Source organism: Delphinus delphis, chromosome 10 (assembly GCF_949987515.2).
Source record: "Delphinus delphis chromosome 10, mDelDel1.2, whole genome shotgun sequence".
Classification (NCBI taxonomy): domain Eukaryota; kingdom Metazoa; phylum Chordata; class Mammalia; order Artiodactyla; family Delphinidae; genus Delphinus; species Delphinus delphis.
In genome coordinates, this window is record NC_082692.2 from 39,492,884 (window position 1) to 39,516,350 (window position 23,467).

The 23,467-nt window shown below is 43.3% G+C and overlaps 1 protein-coding gene across 6 annotated transcripts in view; it reads right to left on the minus strand.

The window, feature by feature from the left end:
• ANKS1A (ankyrin repeat and sterile alpha motif domain containing 1A) overlaps positions 1-23,136 on the minus strand; it is a 187,626-nt gene extending 164,490 nt beyond the window's left edge. For all 6 annotated transcript variants that reach the window (XM_060021970.1, XM_060021969.1, XM_060021972.1 and 3 more), the window contains exon 1: positions 22,915-23,136. In XM_060021970.1, the coding sequence (XP_059877953.1) occupies positions 22,915-23,117 (203 nt within the window). In that variant the 5' untranslated portion in view covers positions 23,118-23,136. The remainder of the gene's footprint in view (positions 1-22,914) is intronic.
• Positions 23,137-23,467: the final 331 nt, after the last annotated feature.

Consider the following 23,467-nt stretch of genomic DNA (forward strand, 5'->3'; position numbering starts at 1 on the left):
CGCCAATTAGACACCAATTAGAAGAACCTGTGTCTCTATCTATAAAGGGAGAGGCCCCCCCCCCACCCCCGCTTAATTATTAGCCATTTAACCCTATTACTCCAGGTAATGCAGGAGGGCTGGGGGGCACACCTTTAATAAGGGATGATCACACTGCAGGCAGCAGGGAGGTTGCCTCTGCCTGAGCCAACACAGAGCAGTGCTTGTTCACAGCAGGTACTCAATAACTGGTGAGTCAAAGACCAAGATGGAGTATACTTGACAATTTAAGAAAATTTCCGCAAACTCTGTAGTCCAATAATGTGGTATTTTTTGCCTTTATGTTTATGCAATCAATTCCCAGCTGAACCATGTAGAATTATAAGCCCTACGCAGATGGGATGGGGAACACGCTGAAACTTTTTTATTTTTAAGTTACATGGGGGCAGAGCATATTTCAGGGTCAGAAGGAAGACTTTTTTTTTTTTTGGCTGTGTTGGGTCTTTGTTGCTGCACGCAGACTTTCTCTAGATGCAGCGAGCGGGCGCTACTCTTCGTTGCAGTTTGCAGGCTTCTCATTGCGGTGGCTTCTCTTGTTGCAGAGCATGGGCTCTAGGCATGCAGGCTGCAGTAGTTGTGGCACGCGGGCTCAGGAGCTGTGGCTCGCGGGCTGTAGAGCGCAGGCTCAGTAGTTGTGGTGCACGGGACCCGTGTCCCCTGCATTGGCAGGTGGATTCTTAACCACTGCGCCACCAGGGAAGCCCCAGAAGGAAGACTTTTACAAGAGATCAAATGAGGAAATTTTTCTTTAAAATGAGACATCTGGCAAACCTGGCAATTCAGTTTTTATTTGTTGATGAAAATTTCTTGGACCTGGGTTACTCTCTGAATCATTCTTCTTAAAATAGAGGCTTTAATAGAGAGCATTTTGTCTGATTTTTCTTCCACAGCAGGCTCCACTGAGCACACAGAGGAAGCAGCAGCCTCAATCCAAAGTAATTCCATTTTCGTATTAACTAACATTTTAACTCCAATTCAGCAATATTTGTAGAAAAGTGTATTGTAGTTGAGACGCCGGTCTCATCCTTTCCTAAAGCTCCATATCCAGATATTCCTCAATGTGTTAATAAGTAAGAGGCAGACATGATGCTCCTCAAAGGCTTTATATTGGCTGCAAGGAAAACAGCTCTGACCTGGAACCAAATATTTTCTCTGAGAAGATGGGAACAGAGACAACCAGCTCTGCCTTAAATTAGGAGTGGACCCCAAACAGAACAGAGTGGCTTAGAGATCAGGGCTTCAAGAATGTGCCAGCCCACCGCAGAGCAAAAACCAGTCAGCCTTTCCTTTCACTCCATTATTACATTCTCATCAATCAAGCTGAAATAAAAAGGAAACCCTCCGGAAGGAAATCTTAGGAATGTAAAAACCCAAACTGCACTTTATTAACAACAACAAAAAACCCTCCGGAAGGAAATCTTAGGAATGTAAAAACCCAAACTGCACTTTATTAACAACAACAAAAAACACCTGCCCAGGACTTCTCTGGTGGCGCAGTGATTAAGAATCCGCCTGCCAATGCAGGGGACACAGGTTCGAGCCCTGGTCTGGGAAGAATCCACAAGCCGCGGAGCAACTAAGCCCGTGTACCACAACTACTGAGCCTGTGCTCTAGAGCCCATGCTCCGCAACAAGAGAAGCCACCGCAATGAGAAGCCCGTGCACCGCAACAAAGAGTAGCCCCCACTCACCACAACTAGAGAGAAAGCTCGCGCGCAGCAACGAAGACCCAATGCAGCCAAAAACAAAACCCAAAACCCACAAATCTGCCCAGGCCTGAAGTTCCAAGATGTTAACCAATACAGATCTATGCTTACAGGAAGGGTGTCTGCATTTTTCCAGCTGCCTACAGCACTAACTATGGGGTCCCCTTCGTTCATCAAGTATCTGAGTATCTATGAAGCTCTAGCACTGCCACAGGGGCAGGGGACACATGTAAGCAGAAAGAAAGACGTGGCCTTGGCCCTCGTGGAACTTATATTCTGGTGGGTGAGACAGACTTCAACGATCCCAGAAATAAATGACATAAAGAGCTAGCTAATGCTTCCCACCACAAACAGAACATGATAGCCCCAAATACCCTTCTAGAGTAAAATATCACCCCGTTTTACGGCTGAAAAAAATGAGATACATGAAACAATGTGCCCAAGATCATACAACCTACAACCTGTGTTTGGCGAGGTCTCGAGTCCACAGCCTCTCACCAAACCAGGTCACCTCTGCCCTCTTCCTGCTGCTTCCAGAAGCCCTCAGTAAGACCCCAGGGAGAAACAATTCTACAGCCTATCGTGCTGCCACATTCAGAGCCTTTGGACAGGCCTATGTTCAATGAACACTCTTTTGGGGTTCAAAGTGCAGTATTTTAGTACTCTTCTCACTTCACTTACGGGGAAATTTTCCTTCTTCAGAAATGGAAGAGTCAATAACACAGGTAGCCCAAAGGCTTCCTTCACAGAATAAACCTAAAATGACTACTGGGCCCTGGAAGATTTCTAGCTGCCCAAGAAAATGGGCTGGCACCTTACTCTCTGTTTCCTGTCCTGGCCAATTCAATACTGAGTAACAGAGTTTCAAAACCATTTCCTCCTCAATCTTAGAAAAATCTTACAACATCCCAGACCAACTTAAATTCACACTGAACAGTGTCTTCCTGAAAACACTCTATAAATCAAATGATGATGACTAAATCATTCTAGACCCATTAGTGACAAATATTTTTGCTGAGCAAATTATGAGTACTTAATTAGGACTGTTTAAATTCTGATGTTTTGAATCACCGAATTTTCATAAAGTAGCACAGTCTCAGAATCATTTGTATAAATTTTTTAAATGTTTGTATAAATTTCTTTGAGAAGATACCATCCTTCCTGACTGATTAGTTGTAGCTTCAAAGACTATTTTATGTAGTCTTTCCTAACCAGTGAATAGTTGGAGGTCAAGAGACCGAGGCTTAGTTCAGCCACTATTTTGATGTATAACCTTAAACAAGTCAGTTCCTCTCTCTGTGTCTACTTATTTGTCTTGTGGGCACATGAACAGTCTTTCTCCATTTTACAGGGGTGGTGAGGCCAAGGAGATGACACAGGTCAATGCAAAAGGTATTATTTAAAGTCGAGATATTTGATCATCCTTCTGTACCCAGCTCCTAGCACAGGGCCTACCACAGAGCAGAAACTCAGTAAATGTTTGAAGTATGAACAAAGTTCACTTCTGCAGAAGCTGACAGCATTCATCGAGTACAGGAAGGGAAACCTAACCTTAGGGAACCAAATGGTGGGTCAGGTTAACCACAATAAAAATAGGCAATACACACTCAGCCAGCAGGACCACAATAAGGTTCTGCATCTCATCATCAAAAACAGAACCACCCATCCCTACATACCATACAGATACACAAAAGCAGGTCAAACATGTCACTCAGAACTAATTCTGTTTCTCAATCCATCCCAAATGTATTGTTTTCAATGATCCTCTAACCAAGATATCGAAGTATTCTTACTAGTATACATTTTTCTAACCTAAAATCATCTTTGCAGTAGAATAAGGTATTTCCTAAAAAATAACTGTCTACTAAATCCTTACTATGTGCTAGGTGAGAGATTTTCAGTTATTTCAATTCCTACTCTTTAATAAAATGTGTTGTCAACTCCTCTCAGAGGTGAAGGGGGCTCTCCCACCCCTGGGCAAGCTACCCAGTGTCAGGGTCTGGAGCCCCGCCTCCCTGAAGACACCAGACTACCAGAACACCTGGGATCAGGGAGAAGCCGCAGAAGCTGCTCTGAGGTTGAGATCAGGCCGGGGAGAGAAAATGGGGCTGAGGACCACCCTCTCCCTCCAAGGGGCTCTATGTTTTATGTTTAAATACAGGGGAACCAGAGCACACCAGATAAGGATCAGACTACACGAGTATCACCGGAAAATGCTGACACTGATGCTAATTATAGATGCCGGAGAACAACAAATTAGTAAACAAGAAACTGTGAAATTTTGATCTGGCCATGTAAAAATTAATACTAATTATAGTCACTTACATGAATTGCTTACCTAATTACCATGCAGCACAATAATGATCATGCACATCAATAAAGGTGTCAGATTAGCATAATTGTTTGATTTCATCACAACACTGAACTGAGGTAACACCTGGCGGCTTTCATAAATTGTTGCTCACCCAGCACGCTTTTTTTACTCACAACTTAAAGCTGAATTGAACATCCCTGGGTGAACAAGAACTTGCATTGCTGTAAAAGCATAAACAGTCCCTGGGCACCACCTGAAAACTGGAACATCAGAGATTCCGTGGCGACTCAGAACACTGCATAGATATTCCAGGGGCAAGAAATATATCTTGCATTTTATTATATATGACTCTGTAGCCAAACTGCCATTTCTCTTCTACTCATTTGAATGAGGATTCTCCATCCCACATACCACCATCCTTCATTCTAATCTGTCAGAGATTTATAGTAACAGGAAATTTGGAGCTGGGGCTGGCAGATAAATGAATGTTGGCTGACTGGAGAGAAAAGCTTCCTCTCAGCAGAAAGGGTGTGGTTTGGGTTTCTTAATGACCATTCAGGGTTAGGACTCCAGACATTGCAATCACAAAGCCCAAGCAGCTTGTTTTGCCTTTTCTAGAAATTTCCAGTCCTATGTACATGGTCCTTGAACTTCACAAGGACGTATTCTCATAGCTAAGGGCCAGGACTGTTTGTGAGGAAGTGCTAGGCCCTAGATAACAGCCCTGTGGGTTAAGGATCCCCCTCACTGCTATCCTGTGCACATCGAAGGAGCTTATTCCAGCATATGACAGGCCAAAGCAAAGACAGGGTTAGCATTAAACTTTATAAAAACCTTAGAATCAAATCCATACACCACCCTGCAAGAAGTGCTGGTTTGGCTTTCTGTACACATACCAGTAAATAAACAACTATCCTGAAAGGAGTAGGAAGTCTTTTCCTGCTTTCCGTAGCACTAGTCACCCCCAGGTGCAAGCGTCCACGGGTCTTCTCTGTGGGAACACCCATTTGGAGCTTTAGCTTTCACCGCAACAAACAAAGGACGATTAGAACAAACCAAAAGACTGATTTATCTGCCCGATTTTAAAAAAATTATCATACAACTCTAGGCCTTCATCTCCAAATGCCTATGCACACAGAAATAAGTAATGGGGCTATTCTAAAGCAAACACTTCCCTTCTGCTGAAGAGGGAAAAAAGTATTTCAGTTATGACTTACGAAAATCCAGGCCTCAAAATTCCACTTTCTTATTTTACATTGTAAAATCCTATTTAGTCATAAGAGATTTCAACCTCTTGCTTGTAAATCAACTGCCAAGTCCTGTTCCTTGCACCTTCTGAATATCTTTCCAGTCCGGGCTCCTCTCCATGCCCATTGTTACTAGTCCTAATAGCTTTACACGCCTAATCAATTTCGACCCCTCCGATCCACTTCCCCAAAATCTGAAGTGACCTTTCGAGATTGCAAATCCATCATTACCTTCGGTGTAAAATCCAAGTCCTGAACGTGGGCCTGACGGTCTCGCCTCTGCCTGCTACTCCAAGCCCATCTCTCCCCAGTCCCAGCACCCCGCCTCCGCCCTCACACCAGACAATCGCCTGCAGTTTTCTCCATCCTTTGCACATGCTGTGCACTCTCTCTCCAGCTTGGATGAGCCCTCACTTTCTCCTTCTTTGCCTGCGCAGCTCCTATTATCTCTAATGTGCCACTCAGACATCACTTCTTCAAGGAGGAGCACTTCCCTCACACACTTAAGAGTGCCCCCCTCACCCTCACCCTGTCCCTTGGTTCCTCCATGATCCTCCAGCATCCCTGCTTCATAGCACTCATCACCTCCTATCTGTCTCCCTCGTTAGAAGATTAGAAGGCTGGGACGGAGCCTTTCTTTCTCTCTAATTCCACTGGCTCACACAAGGCCTGGGACTCATTAAATGAAGAGCCATCGTCCTTTGGTTCCAAATCAGCACAACTTCGCCTACTAGAGAGTTACACATGTAAGCTACTGTGGGGGGGGGGGGGGTGGCGGCGGGGGAACTACTAAGGTGACTTCTCATTAATGATGATGATAATTATTATGGTAAATGTCAGCTGAAGGCACAGAGCACGATACAATGGAAAAAACATGGACTCTGCAGTCAGTGAGATATGAGACTGAATTTAGATAAGTAACATAAGCCCAGGTCTGTGGGGGTTTTTTTGTTTTTTGGGGGGGTACGCGGGCGTCTCACTGTTGTGGCCTCTCCCGTTGCGGAGCACAAGCTCCGGACGCGCAGGCTCAGCAGCCATGGCTCACGGGCCCAGCCGCTCCGCGGCACGTGGGATCTTCCCGGACCGGGGCACGAACCCGTGTCCCCTGCATCGGCAGGTGGACTCTCAACCGCTGCGCCACCAGGCAAGCCCAGGTCTGTGGTTTTATGGGAGAATTTATTTAAGTCTGGGCATGTGTCAAGTATAGTATTCGGCACATATAGACCCATCCCTGCTCCCACCCCACTGTACCCCATGAGTCTGGGTGTATGGTGGAGAAAAGGAAACACATTCCCAGGCAAAAACCTATGGTGATAAAGGCCAGAATGGTAGTTACCGCAAGGAGGGGCATTTTTGGCTGGGAGGTGACATGACAGCCTTTTGGAGTACCGGAGACGTTCTATGTCTTGATCTTGGTGATGAGTACACAGATGTATACTAGGTAAAACACATTGCTCTGTACACTTACTATCCGTGCATTCACTGTATGTAAATTATACTTCAATAACTTTTTTTAACTAATAAAGGAAGTACACTCTCCCTATGATGGAAGACAGCCTCAAAGATGAGGCCTGAAGTCAAAGCATGTTTGCACTCTGAAAGCTCCTGGTCACCCACAGCAGTGATTCTTAGCCCCAGGGCTACAGTGTTATTATAAAGGGTCAGCAAATGCATTTGTACACCAGGCATTGGAAGCAGGCAGGATAAATGTCTCACATGCACATACGTATCACAATGTCCCAAAGGTACAGAGAAGCTACCATATTTAATAAAACACATTAATTTCAGAGTGTTACTAACTTTAGAGTCACTCTGTTATAACACAGTTTCTCAATCAACAAACACTCAAAGTATAGCTACAATCCTGTTGGGACTAAAACAATTTTTTGAAGTGTCATCTTACTCTCAATCTCACACTCTCTCGCTCTCTCTCAGGCCTAAAGTCTAAACACAATCAAGCCAGCATCCTAGGGGTATACAGAGTGGTGGGGAGGGGTCTCCAGACCACCCTAGTCCATTACCATCTTCTCTTCTTCCAACCTCCTTTAGCACCAACCATCTACATCCACGGCTAAACAGTCAAGTACCTAAAAGGTGGTTGGACTTCCTCTTTATAAATATTAATATTGGCAGCTGCCATTACTATGTTCCAGCCACTGTTCTAAGTATTTACATGCATAACTTCATTTAATCTTCACTCAGTCTTATTATATGGGAGATATTATTATTAGAGATGAGGAAACTGAGGCCAAGAAATTAAGAAAGTTGTCTATTTTCTCTCAATTGGTAGGTGGCAAAGGCAAGATCTGAACCCAGAGAACTTGACTTCAGAGCCACTACCTGACATGGCGCTTGTGTGTTTACTTTTTATTCTGACATAATTTTAGGCTTACAGAAAAGCTGCAAAGATAGTAGAGCTCTTGTGTACCTTCCCAGCTTCCCCTTATGTTATCATCTTACATAACCACAGCACATTGATCCAAACTTAAGAAAGTAACACTGGTACAATACTATTAACTAAACTACAGACTTTATTCAGATTTCTCCAGTTTTGTTTATTTTAATTTTTTTTGGAAGTATAGTTGATTTATAATGTTTTTACACTCATGCCCTTTTTCTGGTCCACTTTACATTTGTAGGCATAATTCCTTAGTCTCCATTCTGTAATGGTTCCTCAGGCTTTCCTTGTCTTTCACAGCCCTGTCACTTTTAAAGAATACTAGTCAGGTATCCTGTTGAATGCTCTTCAGTTTGAGTTTGTCTGTTTTCCCATAATTATGGATTTTGGGGGAAGAACATAAGAGGTGAAGTGCCCTTCTCATCACATCCTATCAGGGGGTAAGTGACATCAACATGACTAAAAATGTTAACATTGACCTCTTGGTTAAGGTGGTGTCTGCCAAGTTCTTCCACGGTAAAGTTACTGTTTTCCCTTTCCATACTCTATTATTTGGAAGCCAGTCTCTAAGACCAGCCCACACTCAGGAGAAGGGGAATTAAACTCCCTCCCCAGGAGAGGAGAGTTTCAAAGAATATGTGGACATGGTTTGAAACCACCACAGTAATTAATAAATATTTTTGGAAGATGATTTAAGGCCATGCTAATATGCTGTTTCTCCTTAAACTGTCACAAACTAATTTTAGCCTTCATTGGTAGATCTTGCCTGCAGCAATTATTACTGTGGTGTGCTAATGGCGATTTTCTATTCCTCTCATTCCTTCTACATTTATTAACTGGAATTCTTCTGAAAAGAAGAGCTATCTCTTCTCTCCCATTTACTTATTTATTCAATCATTTATATCATTAACTCATAGATGTTTATTTTATTCTTTGGCTTATAATCCATTACTATTGCTTTTTATTTTGCTGTTCATATTGTTCCAACTTTGGCAATTGAGAGCTCTTTCAGGTTGGCTTCTGTGTTCTTTTGACATATTCGTCTTTTTTTATTTTTCCTGCCCCAGTACTAGAATCAACGATTTCTCTGAGGAGATCATGGGGCCATTTTATCATCACTCTAATCAAGTCAGTTTCTTAAGGGAACTGACCAATTTCGTATTCCTAAGTATCTCCTACAGCAGTATGCTTGACATACAGGAATGTAGTTGTTTATGAAAGCTTCAAGGGCAGAAAGAGCAATGGCCCGTTTGCAGACTCACATAGTTGAGGCGACAGGCTTCTTTCTCTCCTGAGCCACCCTGCGGGACAAGGTGTAGAAAAAGCCACATGGTTCCTGGCACACAGTAAGAGTACAGTAAGCAGTAGGTCCTTTCCCCAGTCTGTCTCTGCAGCTGCTTTAAGACGTGCTGATGCACCTTCCTTGGGACCTCTGTCAGGAAACGCTACAAACACTGGCCCCCCCCTTTTTTTTTAATGGATGGGAAACTGAGGTGCAGGAGAAGTAAAAAATATCGCCAAGGGCCTTCCCTGGTGGCACAGTGGTTGAGAGTCCGCCTGCCGATGCAGGGGACACGGGTTCATGCCCTGGTCTGGGAAGATCCCACATGCCGCGGAGCAGCTGGGCCCGTGAGCCATGGTCGCTGAGCCTGCGCATCCGGAGCCTGTGCTCCGCAACGGGAGAGGCCACAACAGTGAGAGGCCCGCGTACCACAAAAAATATATATATATATTGCCAAGATCATACAACTAGAGAATGGCTGAGGTAATTCTAGGCAGAAGGCCCCTGGGGGCCTGGTCTCCCATGCCCTTCCCCAGAGGCAGCGTGCACCCTGAAGGAGGAAGCTTCCTGGAGGCCATGTTACCTGTAGACTGATTTCCATGATCTCCACATAAAATAGACTCTACAGGCCTTGCAAATGGAAAATCTCGGTCTTGGGCAAGTCACTTTAACCTTTCTCATCAGTAAAATGGTCACTAATACCAATATCACAGGATTGTGAAGATTAAAGCACCAAGGATTACGGAAGTAACATTTCCTGTCCCATAATCCCAGGCTTCAAACTACTATCAACAATCATTTGAACCAGCCAGACAGTACTCTCTGAAAGTCATTTTATGGACAAACTAATTATTGTTTGGGAATGGAAAATCTGGTCATAAACCACTAATGAGGCAGGGGAAGGGGAAGGAATTGTAAAAAAGCAGAATGGGTAGCAATAGCTAGAAATAATTTCAAATACACAGGCCTCTAGTTTCTTGCCAATTGTTTAGATTTACTTCCCTCGCACACCCTTTGGCCTCTGTGGTACATCCCGCAGGCATGTGTCCAAAACAAATCTTTACCACTTTAAAATCTGGTGGGGGAGGGGAGGGTACTGAATTTTCTCAGAGGTGAAATTCATGAAAGCATTAACCTGCTTGAGAGGAAGGTGAGGATTTTCTAGAAGAAAAGTTTGAGGAAGTTTGAGAATAAGGGAGGCTTTTTCCTCTTCGTGAGCTGCACGGCTTTCCCTATATCCTCTAAACTAATATATTATTTGGCATAAGTTTAAAGACATTCCCCTCATCTAACTTTCTTATATTCCAAGGAAATTGCCAATGATTTAAAAAATAAGCCTCTCACTTTATGTAGTCAAAGTGTTCCAAAGGGCTTTTGTATTACACTCTTAATAAAAGGAACAATCCCCAGTTGCGTAGAAGCTAAGACTAAGGACTCCGGAGCTAGTCTGCCTGGGCTTGGAAGCAAGCCTCGGCACTTCCCAGCTTACTACAGTGGGCAAGTTATCTGATGGCTCCAGGCTTTGGTTTCCTCATCAGTAAGACGGCAATACTACCTGTGCCCTCTCCAAAGTGTTGTTATGAGGATGAAATGAGCTAATATTTGTAAAGTGCTTAAGAACTGTGGATGGCACAAAGTGTTATCAAAGCAACTATTAAATTAAAATAAATAAATCCCTAATCTGGGGGGTAAAATTTTACCTAAGCATATAGTAAGGGGTGGTTTGAATTTCTTCCAAAGACAGTTCTCCAAGTGGTCAAACGCAATGCTTTACGAGCAGAAGTTTGGGGAGTCAGACTCCTGGCTCTGCCATCCTCCATGTGGCCCTGAGCTGGTCACTTTAACCTCTCCCTGAACCTTTGCTTCTTCATCTGTAAAATGTGGATAATAACAATTAGCTAGCAGGTATGCTGTGAAGATAGACTGAGAAAATATAGATGTAAAGTTCTGGGTACAGACAGAGGAAAGTATTAAGTGCTCAAGAAGTAAAACTCTTCCCCAACAACGTGTACATCCCAACCTACCATAGAGTCTGTAGCGACAGCTCTGAGCTGCTGTGAACTAACTTGTGAGTGAACTACCTCAAATACTGCAATCTGAGCTGGGCTTTTGTGGAAGTTTTATCAGGGCTGTGGGGCAACCTGAAGAAGCAAGAATCAGGCAGGTGAACCGAACCAGGATCCAGAATCAAGCTGGATCATAGGAGGAGGAGGGAACATGACACCAACAGTTATGAACAAAGCCAGGACCAGGCTCCTCTCCAGGCTGAGCAAAGAGCTAAAGATCTAAAAACAAGCCCCAGAAAGAATTTTCCAGGTAAACAGCCCTTTTGAAATGATCTGTTCTGAAAGCTCTTCTGGCCACTGGACTTCTTAGAAGTAGGTCTCAATTATAATTCAAAAGGAAAAATAACTTGAGAAATGGATTGTGTTTAAAGGAAACTGAAAAGAAAATCACAATGAAGGCGTATTCAGGTGAAAGGAAAACAAAGTCAACAGGTTGGTTCACTCAGACAAAAAGGGCTGGGGTACAGGCAGAAACTCCCTTTAGGAAGGGTCCTCCTAAGGTTAAATAAAGCACCACCTCCAAATACACTAGCTTGTGTTTTCTAAGTATCTGATACCTCAAGTAATAGTACCACTGTCTCTAGTTTTTCACAGGTAAGAAGAGAGAGTTTCCAATTTTTTTTAATTAAGAAAATTAAAATCCCTGAGATTTTAAGCTTTCGCTATGACTGAAAAGAATTGTAATTAGGAGATCTGACTATACACAAGCAAAGCTGAAAGTCACAAATTCAATAAAAGGAGGGACAATAATAAAAAAATTTACTTTCTTAATCTTAGTAAGGAAAAGCACTTAATAATGCCCTCCAAATTAAGGCTACTAATGCAATATCAGTGAATGGTCAATAAATGCTGACTACTAGTACTATTATTAGTGGGACATACATTTGGAGCTGCTCTTCCAGTCACATCGAGTCCTCACTGGCAGGGATAAGCCAGCGTGCAACCCTGACAGAGGACAGACCCCATCACGTGGAGGCAGAGGCACAGCCTCGGTCTTGCAAGAATTACACACCATCCAACTCGACAGTGTGAACTCCTTGGCACTATGAAGCTCAAGTGTTTTAAGTAACACTTGTGTTACTCAAGTGTTTTAAGTAAGTTTACTTTCTCAGTAAAGTCAAACATATTTCTTCTCTTGTTTTTGTTTTCGTTTTTCATCTTAACTCATGACAATGCTCTTTAAAGAATCTGAGAGCCCAACATGACAGTGCTATGGAGTGAGTAAGATGGAGCTGGATGCTGTCATTGCCTAATAGAGGCCAAGATCTCTCTGAAGTAGAACGCTTACTGTCCCAACAACTGTCAAAAAGAAACAAATAAGTGGCTCCATGTGGTGCTTTTATCACTTTTAAATTGACACTACAGGTGTAGCATTTGTACATCTGGCTGGTCAAGGGGGGGAATCTGAGCCAAAGCAGAAGGACCCTGACCCAGTCCTCCCACCCCCACTCCAAACACATAAAACCAATGGATAAAATAAAAGAAATACTTTCATATATAGTTGAGCTCCAAACCAAGAAAAGAAAATATACAGATGACAGAACAGGAACTCAAAATCGGACCTGTGAGTGGGAGCTCTGAATGCAATAGCTCAGGAGTCAATAATGAGACAGAGACCTATGCTTAGTATACTTAACGAAAGACAATTCAACTGACTCTTCAATGTTTACGTAAAAAGTGTGACACCACGAAACATATTCAGAGTAACATATGAGACTGAATAAGTAACAACTCACCTTGACACACCCAGATTCTTATCTAGAGCCACCCCATAAACCTGGTGGGAAAACACCATTTTTAGTGGGTTTTCCATAATTAAAATCTAAAGAAATTTGGTCTCTAAAGTGTCTAGAGTATCTTTTTAAGGCTTTGTTACCTATAGGGCCATGTATGGCCAGCAGGAAACTTAAAAAATTAAAAGCCATCTGAACTAATCCAGACTCTGGAAGATTAGAATCCTTGATTTGCAAGTGACCAGAAGAACCAGCACAAACTGGAGGACTCTGAGTAGAAATAGCACTCAATTAAAATACACAAATACAAACAACACCACTTCATTACAAACCAGTTCAACTGCTCTACATAGTAAAGTAAAACTGTCAAAGTCTAAATGTCTCAGAGCACATTTTAGAAAGGTTATTACTGAAGCACAAATAAGCTTAAAAGTACGAGTTCACAATGATTATTCACAAGAAACTCATTGGACACGTCTGAAGACTACTAGGAAACCAACTTGATCTGAAAACTGGTAAATAAGGGAAAAGAATCAAGCATTTAATCCATCTTTCCTACACAAACTCTACCTCAGGGTAACCAAGTAGTTAATAACATGAGGTTTCTCTATAAAGTTTCTCTCCAAAAAGTATTCCAGTTAATAAACGAAGAAGGTAAAATAGAAATGAAAAATCACCATTTTGCAAACTCTAAATCATGGCTTTAGACCGTGATCGTCAATGGCTGCCGACATCACAAAAAAGAAGACTAAACAGAAGGACGTACACAACATCCCCTAGAAAGAAATCCTGCCAGAAAATCTGAACCTGAATCAGACCAAGCCTAGATCTGATTTCCAGCCCACAGGAAATACAGGGGACAGATGAACATGTTGAATGATACCTCAGAGATGCAATCAGCGAAACCCAGACTCTGGGAAATGGGGCAAATGACCTTTTTTTCTTCAACAAATAAACTGGAATGAAAAAATGACAGAGATGAAAGCCACAGATTTAAAGAGACTTATGAGACATACCAACCAAATGCAATGTATGAACCTTGTTTGAACACAGATTTGAACAAACCAACTATAAAATATAAAATAAAATATTTTGGGGAATTCCCTGGTGGTCCAGTGGTTAGGACTCCACACTCTCTGAGGGCCTGGGTTCAATCCCTGGTCAGGAAACTAAGATCCCACAAGCCAAGTGGCCAAAATAAATTAAAAAATAAATAATACAATATTTTAGACCATATGGAAAATTTGAACCCTGACTGACTAAACACTTGACGGTTTTAAGGAACTGCCATTTTCAGGTGTGACAGTGGTATTTTTAATATTTTTTAACGAGTCCTTATCTTTTAGAGATACACACTTAAATGATATATAGGTTTTCTTCAAAATAATTGAGTTGGGGGGGATGATGATAAAAAGAAACAAAATTTGCCATAAGCTGATACTTGTTTAATGGTTACTTAAGGTAGGTGAGGATTCATTATTTTATTCTCTCGACTTCTATATGTTTGAAATTTCCCACAATAAAAGCTAGAACAACAAAAGGCAAAAACAAAATGGATTCTGTCTCATTCTGCTTGAAGCATATTGCTCTACGCATTTGTATTATTAACGGCCCTCTTCTAAACATTTTGCCTCTGAAGAAGGACCCAAGAGGCCCCAACCTGACTAATAAAAATCCTGTGCCTGCACAAAGGTACCTTTCTAAATATAAGTAGCATTTAGCAGCCATAGATCAGTACATTACTTTCCAATCAGAAGGACCCAGGAGATGTAAGGGGCCTTAGAATTATTGTGAGTCCTCAAATTCAACTGCACATATGTGATTTTTGCAATGGTTAAATACTCAAATTACATCTACTATCCTACTGGGTATATAAAATGTCATAAGCACGAGCACGCACAAACTTATCTACAAGGATGTACACCACAGTGTTGTTCCAACAGCAGAAAACTAAAATCAAACTCATGTCTAATGGTAGGGAAGGGATTAAATAAATTACAGTTCATACACACTATGGAATACCACTTACCCATTTAAAATGAGGTTGAGGGGAAAAGAAAATGATGGGGAAAATGTTCACAATATAGCAAGGAGAAATTTGAGACAAAGTACATACAGAACATTGTCTGTTTTGAAGAAAAATAAAAAGTTTGCATAGAAAAAAGACCAAAGTATATACACCAAAATTGCAACAGTTGGGGCTTCCCCGGTGGCACAGTGGTTGAGAGTCTGCCTGCCGGTGCAGGGGACGCGGGCTCGTGCCCCGGTCCGGGAGGATCCCGCATGCCGCGGAGCGGCTGGGCCCGTGAGCCATGGCCGCTGGGCCTGCGCATCCGGAGCCTGTGCTCTGCAACGGGAGAGGCCGCAGTGGTGAGAGGCCCACGTACCAAAAAAAAAAAAAAAAATTGCAACAGTTAATTTCTTTAGGTGGTAGAACTATAGATGATTTTATTTTCTTCTTTGTGCTTTTATGTGTCTAGCAATTCTTCTATAATAAAGGCAGAAGTCCGTAATCCCTTGTCTACAATTCAGGAATCCAAAAAGTTATGAAAATAAATTTTCGAAAGTTAGCGGCAGACTTGGTTAGGTGCAAAACTGATATGGAGCTGCTTCATATTTATCCCACTTAGTGTGAATATTAACAGGTTTCACTCCAAAATGTAATGTTTCAGAGTGCTGCCCCAGATCCCAGTAGGAGCTCAGTATCACCCTCCAGCACCCCCAAAATTCTGGATTCTAAACCCCAAGATTTCAGACAACAGATTGTGAACCTTTATCAGTTTGTAACTTTGCCACCGTTACCATTTTTAGGCTTTTAAAAATGGGACTCATATTTGAAAATGTTGGGAGCCTCTGCTATCAATTACTATAAATTTTTAAATGGGAACATTAAAAACAAAAAACACATGTCCTTAACAAACAGGATTATCATTCCAGATTCATCAAAGGTGGCGAGCACTGGGCTCCCATCATATAACTGTAGTAGCCCAGGTTCACCAAGCCCTTGGCATATGCCAGGCATTATGTGTCTTACACATCTTAACTCATGGGATTCTGCCTCAGGAGGTAGGTACTATCCTAGGCCCATTATATATATGAACACACAGGTGCTCAGAGAGGTTACATAACTTGCCTAAGTCACAAGGCAGAGATGGATCAGAGCCTGACCCTTAGCAGCCATGCTAAACTCTCACCAGTTAAGTAAGCCAGAGGGCTGTTCTGCTTCCTGGATCATCTCCACCGTTTTTAATAGTGGTAAGAACATCACAAGTAAAGCAGAGACAACTGACGTTTTAAAAACTCTTTTTTGATTTGTAAACTAAACAAACTTGATCTACAAATTACTGAGAAAGGATAAATATGAAGCCATACCATAAAATTTCTAGTATTACTACCATTAACTCTAACCACACCAAAGTTATTTGAAGATGTTCTATGAATGTAACAATATAATTTTCTACGCCACAAAAAATCTCCCAGTAATCTTTTGGAAATCGGTGTGGGTAACATTTTCTGAGGGCTCTCCAGAAGAGACCCAGTTCCTGCCCACAGGAGAGCCTGACATTTCCAAGAACAAACTCTCCACTATCTACTTTTGGGGCTTCCTTGGTGTCTCTGGGCTATAAAACCCAGTAATTTACTTTCTCTACTGAAGACTAGGGCAGAAATAGCCTCGACTTCCTTTTGCAAAACAAAATTCATAGCTGTTTGAGGTGAACAAACCAAGGAGGGTGAGGGGTAGGGAGAAGAACCTTCAAAGGGATTTTTCCGGCCAAAGATGCAACTTTCACTGGGACCAGAACCTCCCGGGACAAGTGAACATGTTGAAGCTGACTAGATACAAACCAAATTCTTCACAGGATTGTTTCACTGTTTCCCGTCTCTAATTTTTGTAACTAAGACACTCAAAAATGAACTTCAGGGACTTCCCTGGTGGTCCAGTCGGTAAGACTCCGTGCTCCCAATGCAGGGGGCCCAGGTTCAATCCCTGGTCAGGGAACTAGATCCCACATGCATGCCGCAACTAAGAGTTTGCATGCTGCAACTAAAAAAGATCCCTCATGCCGCAACTAAGACCCGGTGCTGCCAAAATATAAATAAACAAATATATATATAAAATAGATTCTCTTTTTAAAATTTTTTTTTCAAAACTGAACTTCAATCAGAGAATTAAGGGAGATCGCTGACTTAACAAACTTACGTTAAATTATCTTTTACTACCAGTAGATGCCTTACTCAGTTTAACATTAGGCATGCTCTAGATGTTTAGATATAAAGTAACCACGCTGCAGTCATTCCCAGGCATGCCACCTTTTTTGTTTTGTTTTGTTTTTTTAACAGGGGGACCACGTTCTGCTTTTGAGAAAGCAAAAATGTACAGCAATTCCAAATGAAAGGAAAAGGGTTGCCATCCCAATAAAATTATACTTAAAGAAGTATTTTAAGAAGTTCTTTAAAAATCATTTTTAATGAATTAAGAAGGTTTAGTGGAAGATCCAGAAAACTGCTATCCTAGTAAATAGTTGTGTTTTTTGTTGTTATTTTGCTCTTGCATTCTCTTAGAAGAGCAGGAACTTAGATCACACAAATCCATGAGTTCCTGCTTCTAACGCCTCCCATTCTACATCCTTACATGGTCAGTGTTACACTCCTCAGGATGTTAAAATCATCTTGCTCAAAATAGGCACATTCAAAAGAAATCTAGCCCAGTAGGAGGGCAAAAGTAAAAGGGTCAGCATGAGAAAAAGCTGTCACGTCACTATAATTTCCAAGCTACACATCCATTCTCGGAGGCCATTTCAATAGAATGGTTAGGGTAATCACTCTTTTTTTTTAAAGTATGAATTCCTTAAATAAACATCAGAAATCTTCTTTTTTTTTTTTTTTTTTTTTTTGCGGTACGCGGGCCTCTCACTGTTGTGGCCTCTCTCGTTGCGGAGCACAGGCTCTGGACGCGCAGGCTCAGCGGCCATGGCTCACGGGCCTAGCGGCTCCGCGGCATGTGGGATCTTCCCGGACTGGGGCACGAACCCGTGTCCCCTGCATCGGCAGGCGGACTCTCAAGCACTGCGCCACCAGGGAAGCCCAGGAATCCTCTTTCTTTAAAACAATGAATAACTTTGTCATATCTTCTAAATTTGGAGAGAACCCGTTATTGCCCCTCAAATGGGATCCAATTTTCAAAACTTTCCATTCTTCGGGCTTCCCTGGTGGCGCAGTGGTTGAGAATCTGCCTGCCAATGCAGGGGACACGGGTTCGAGCCCCGGTCTGAGAAGATCCCACACGCCGCGGAACAACTGGGCCCGTGAGCCACAATTACTGAGCCTGCCCGTCTGGAGCCTGTGCTCTGCAACAAGAGAGGCCACGATACTGAGAGGCCCGCGCACCGCGATTAAGAGTGGCCCCCGCTTGCCACAACTAGAGAAAGCCCTCGCACAGAAATGAAGACCCAACACAGCCATAAATAAATTAATTATTTTTTAAAAAAAAACAACTTTGCATTCTTCATTCCTTATTTCAGAACCTTTTCATATCTTTGGGAAATTCATGACTGTCTTTGGATAATTTCCCCACCACCCACAGTAGAGTAAAAATCTAGTTTATAGTCAAATTTATTGCTACTGTCCATAAATTTTCAGATTTCTCCAGCAAGCCTCCTTGGCTTCTTTTCTTATTCACTCTTCTCATGCTTAAGAAATCAGCCCTATACGGCTTCCCTGGTGGCGCAGTGGTTGGGAGTCCGCCTGCCGATGCAGGGGACACGGATTCATGCCCCGGTCCGGGAGGATCCCACATGCCATGGAGCGGCTGGGCCCGTGAGCCATGGCCGCTGGGCTTGCGCGTCCGGAGCCTGTGCTCCGCAACGGGAGAGGCCACAACAGTGAGAGGCCCGCGTACCACAAAAAAAAAAAAAAAAAAAAAAGAAATCAGGTATAGAACTTTCCTAGACTATGACACAATCTATTCCTCAATTACAACCTTTGGTCTGTTTCTCTGTGCTTCTGAACCTCAGGAGTGCATTTCACTTTACATCATTCACATTGACACATATCAGTATTTAGCTCATAATCCACTTCATAGTTTTAAGCTAATGAATTGTGTTTTCTTTTAACTTTTCCTTTCCTCAGAACTTTCTTCCCTTAGTTGTTAGAACACTTTTAATCCAAATCTTACTGTATTCTCAAACAGAAGTTGCTTTCCTGAAAATCAGTAGTTTCACTATAGCCATAAACATATTAAACTCTCCATCACATGAAAATGTGAGTGCCCTACTATGTGCCCAGGGCTGAAAAATACCATGTTTAAAAAAAAAAAAAAAGTTTAATACAGAGCCTGTCTCAAGCTACAGAATAAAGGCAACCATTCAACAATTAGAAAATGAGACAGTATTATATAAAGTAAAATCCATGCTATTCAGAACCTCTGTAGGACTAGGCATTTTAGATAACTATGCTTTCTAGATAATCTACTGCTTGTCCTTTGAAATAACAAATATTATATTGGAATTATTTTAGATAGAAAACTAAAATTTTTTGTACTTTCATTAACAAGCTATACTGAACGTAGTTTAATCTTTATTTGATTGGCTAAGAGTCACAATAAACAGATACTACAGCACTAAGCTATAGTGCAGTGATGTTTGGGGCCTAACAAGGTGTGTAGGGCTATATTCATCTATGTTAATAGTCTCAAATTACTGGCGGTGGGAAAAATTATGCTAGCCTTTTATTGCTTTTTCTCTTATTTTGCCAATCTGTCATACAGACATATCATACTACTATAAACACTACAAGGGAACAGACCTTGTATTGGGAGAGGACTAATTTTGACAGACTACCTACTATGTGCCAGGCCTGAGATAAATTTTGCAGTGCATCTAACAACTGGCCTAGCACAAAGCAGAGGATGGGTAAACATTTGGTGGGTGAATGGCATTAGTGTGCCTGCCTGAGCAGGGCCTCTCCCTTATTTACTGTTTCTAATCTGCCGTGGCTTGGAAAACAGATACCCAAGAGTAAAAGAACAGCATTTAAGACATGTCTGGCATGGCACTTTGCACGTGGCAGGTACAGCACGGCAAAACTGTACGTGCTCAACGGAACTGGGGAAGCCTAACAGTGAGCGCTTACAATGTGCCAGAAACTGTGGTGAGCTTCTTCCACACATTACATAAGACAGTACCTATAAAACAGATAATATTCCCCCATATCACAGATGTAGAAATTGAGGCTCAGAGTGGTTGAGTAATTCACAGAAAGTCAAGCAGCTAGTCAGTGGTAGCAGCGAAATATGAATCCAGGCAGTCTGACTCCAGAAGAAGTGGTCTGAAGCGTAATACTATACTGCTTCTGAATAAGTATACAGTAAATAAGTGAAGGTCAGAAGGACATGAAGTTCATAACCACTTTTTTTCCTAGTAGAAGTCTTCTTTGCTGACTTTCTGATCCTCAGCAGGTATGTTCTCAATTGGTGAGGGTTACTATATGTAAAGCAATAAACTGTGAAATCTAGGCAAGCAAAGTATGAGTTGACGTGCTACTGTTCACTGCAGATAACGGGTTCCAAAGAAGTAGAAGCCTGAGAGATCTGTGTGTATTAGGGTCATTAGGGAGGGCTTTAAGAGGTTAAGACCTAAGCCCAAGCAGTATAAGAGAAAAGGGATGGGTGAGAGAGGAGGCATTTTGTAGCTTAAGAATAAGCACAAAGCCTTTGTAGAATGGGGGTGGGGGGTGGGTTGGGTCATAAACATATGAGTAGACAAACATACTTGTGATCCAGAACATTTATATCCACTGCAGCTGTAAGCTCCTATTCCTGCCTGCTTGACTTGGTCACTCCAAACAGCTGGACAAACGTAGGCTGCAATTGACAATACTAGTGGGGTAGGATATGGCAGCTAATGCAGGGGCCAAATCTGAAGCTACAATTCCACAGCTCTCATTAAATAACCCAGGGTCCTTGAGGTGGGGTGTGTGGGCATAGGAGACCTACCCTCTACTATTTCCAAACCTAAAAAGGGAGGATATGCTGACCTAGGGATTATCTAAATGCATGGTTTCATTTTCTCAGAAATCTTTCACTAGGTTTAATCAGAGTCACCTCTAATTAATGACATACCTAGTGTAACTAGTGCCTGCAGATCCTCCCTGCCCCTAGGAGTCACAGGGATGAGAGGCCGGGGCAGCTCTGAGGCCATATACCATCTCGACAACAGATACAGGAGCAAGTCAGAAGGAGTCAGCTCTCTTACACAAGGGAGTGGAGACAACATCCACCCTTTATGACAGAGACTGGACATATTAACATGAGGCCCAAAGTAAAAAAAAAAAAGAAAATCAACAAAGATTTTCTAGTCTTGCCTAACTACAAGGTAGTTAAGGGGTGGGGGGGTGGGGGGGTAAGGTATCTCTGGCAAACAGACAAATGCTGTAGCATTCAGCTCATTAGAGACAGGCACCTCCAAACCGGTATGGTCTTTCTCTCATCTCTCAGACATCAGAAGTGCAGGAATATCAAAGTAATCCAGGTAAGATTCAAAACCCAATTTATGCATTCGAAGTACATTTATTGAACACTTGTGTCAGGCACTGATATAGGAACTGGGAATATAAACATAAAGAGTAAGTCACTCTGAAAGATGGAAGTATAGCCATCCATTATTATTATTTCTTTTTATCACACCCAACCTCTTAAGGCTCCAGACAGAAAGTTCTTCTAGTGACCCACTGGCACCAAATAAGTCTCCTTTCCCCCCTCAGTGCCCCTGATCATGGTGTGCCCACTTGGAACGCTCTCATAGTACTTCACCTACCCAAATCCTCACATCCTGCAAAGTCAGCTGAAGTCCCCCTCCTCCTGGAAGCCCTGATCTCCATCTCATCCCACAGTGATGTCTCATTTCTCTGAACTACTAACAGTGAGTACCACCATCAGTTTATGTAGAAATGTATCATTTCCTAATTGATACTTTTATTTATTCAACAAATCCTGAGTACTAACTATGTGACAGCATTGTTCTAGGGGCTGGAAATTGCCGCAAATGGTACTGGTTTTTGCCTCCCCAAAAGAACCCCCTGGGAGAATTCTCTTAGACTGCTTTTTAATATCTTCCTGTATAGACCTGGGTTTGCACTCAGTGCTTAATACCTAACAATTTATTAGAGCCTTGGGCTTTTTAGGTCCAAGCTCACTCAAATTGAAGTTACATAAACTAATGGGGAACAAAAGCGAATGAAGCCATTTCTAAATGAACTTCCACTTCTTAAAAACCTCAAAAGAACAAGGAAGGAAAAGAAAACCGGCTATGAAAGTGCTGCTGAAACAACACATTTTACTCACACTGACAAAGCACCTACAATCCCCCCTCCAAGCCACATAAAAACGACCTTTTTCTCTCAATCCTTACAGCTCCAGATTCAAGTGTTTAACAACAGACCCTGGAAAAGTTTAAAACACCCCTCAGCTTCCTAAACAAGTCTTTCTAAAGCTTTATTTTTTGATGAATAAACCCCCTGATGAACCCTGCATATGACACTTAACAGACTAATCCAATGAGATTCACTATAAGGAACCAGAATGGAAGCTTCAAGCACAAGAGGGGCTCAAAGAACACCACTTTGAGCGTGATAAACCCAGAGGCAATTTTAATATAAACAACAAAAGCCACGTCCTGCAGAGCCTGGCGGAAGGTTCCAAGTTCCCAAAAGAAGGGAATCAAGAGAATTTCCTCCAAGGGAACCGCGAGATTCTGCAAGGCGTGGGAGTTTCTGCAGGAGATGAGGGAGATTTAAAATATACATATTTTCTGCTCTAAAGTGGCTTGTGAGATACAACAGCTGGCACCCAACAGCGGGCGAGGGTGAAACCCGGCTGTGCCATGCGGCGGAGGCTGCCACCTGGGCACTCCCACCATTCTTCGCTGCCGGGTTAGGCGAGACGAGGAGAGCCTGACGCCGCGCGGACCCGCACCGGCGACCCACGCCCCTTGGGCCGCCTGCCCTCGCCCCAGGGCACCCCGCAAACCCACCCCACCAGGGCCTCCGGAGCCCCGATCTCTCTGGGGACCCAGGAGACGGGCAGGGGAAGGGGGGTCTCCAGGCAGCTGCCCAGCCCCGTAGCGTTACCCACCTGAGCAGGCTGGATAGGGGATGGCTCGAGGAGCCAAGACCACCGCCGCCGCCACCGCCGCCGCCGCCGCCGCTGCCTCCCCCTGAGCCCCCGCTGCCGCCGCCCCCGAAGCCTGAGGAGAGCCGCTTCCCGGACAGCAGCTTCTCCACGGCCGGGAGGTGTCCGGTGCGGGCCGCCTCCAGCAGCTCCTGCTCCTTCCCCATCCCCAGGGCCGCCGCCCCCTGGACCCCCTTTCCGGGGCCGCCGCCAAGCCTGTTCTGGCTCGCAAACTTTCGGTCTCCGGGCAACGCGCCCCCCAAACCGGCCGGGACACCACCCCCCTCCCCCCGCCTTTTCCCCCAGGAGCGCGTCACTTCCGGGATCCGGCGTCACGCGTCAGAGCGCCCCCGAGCCCCGCCCCCTTGCCCACCTAGCTGGGCGGGGCTCAGCGAGCGGGAGCAGGTGGTTGTGGTCTGCGCCAAGTGCACCCCGCTGCGCAGAGATAGGCCTCCCAGGTCAAGAAGAGAGCGTCGCAGGGTCACCCGCTGTATAAGTGGAAGGGAAAAAACGCGGT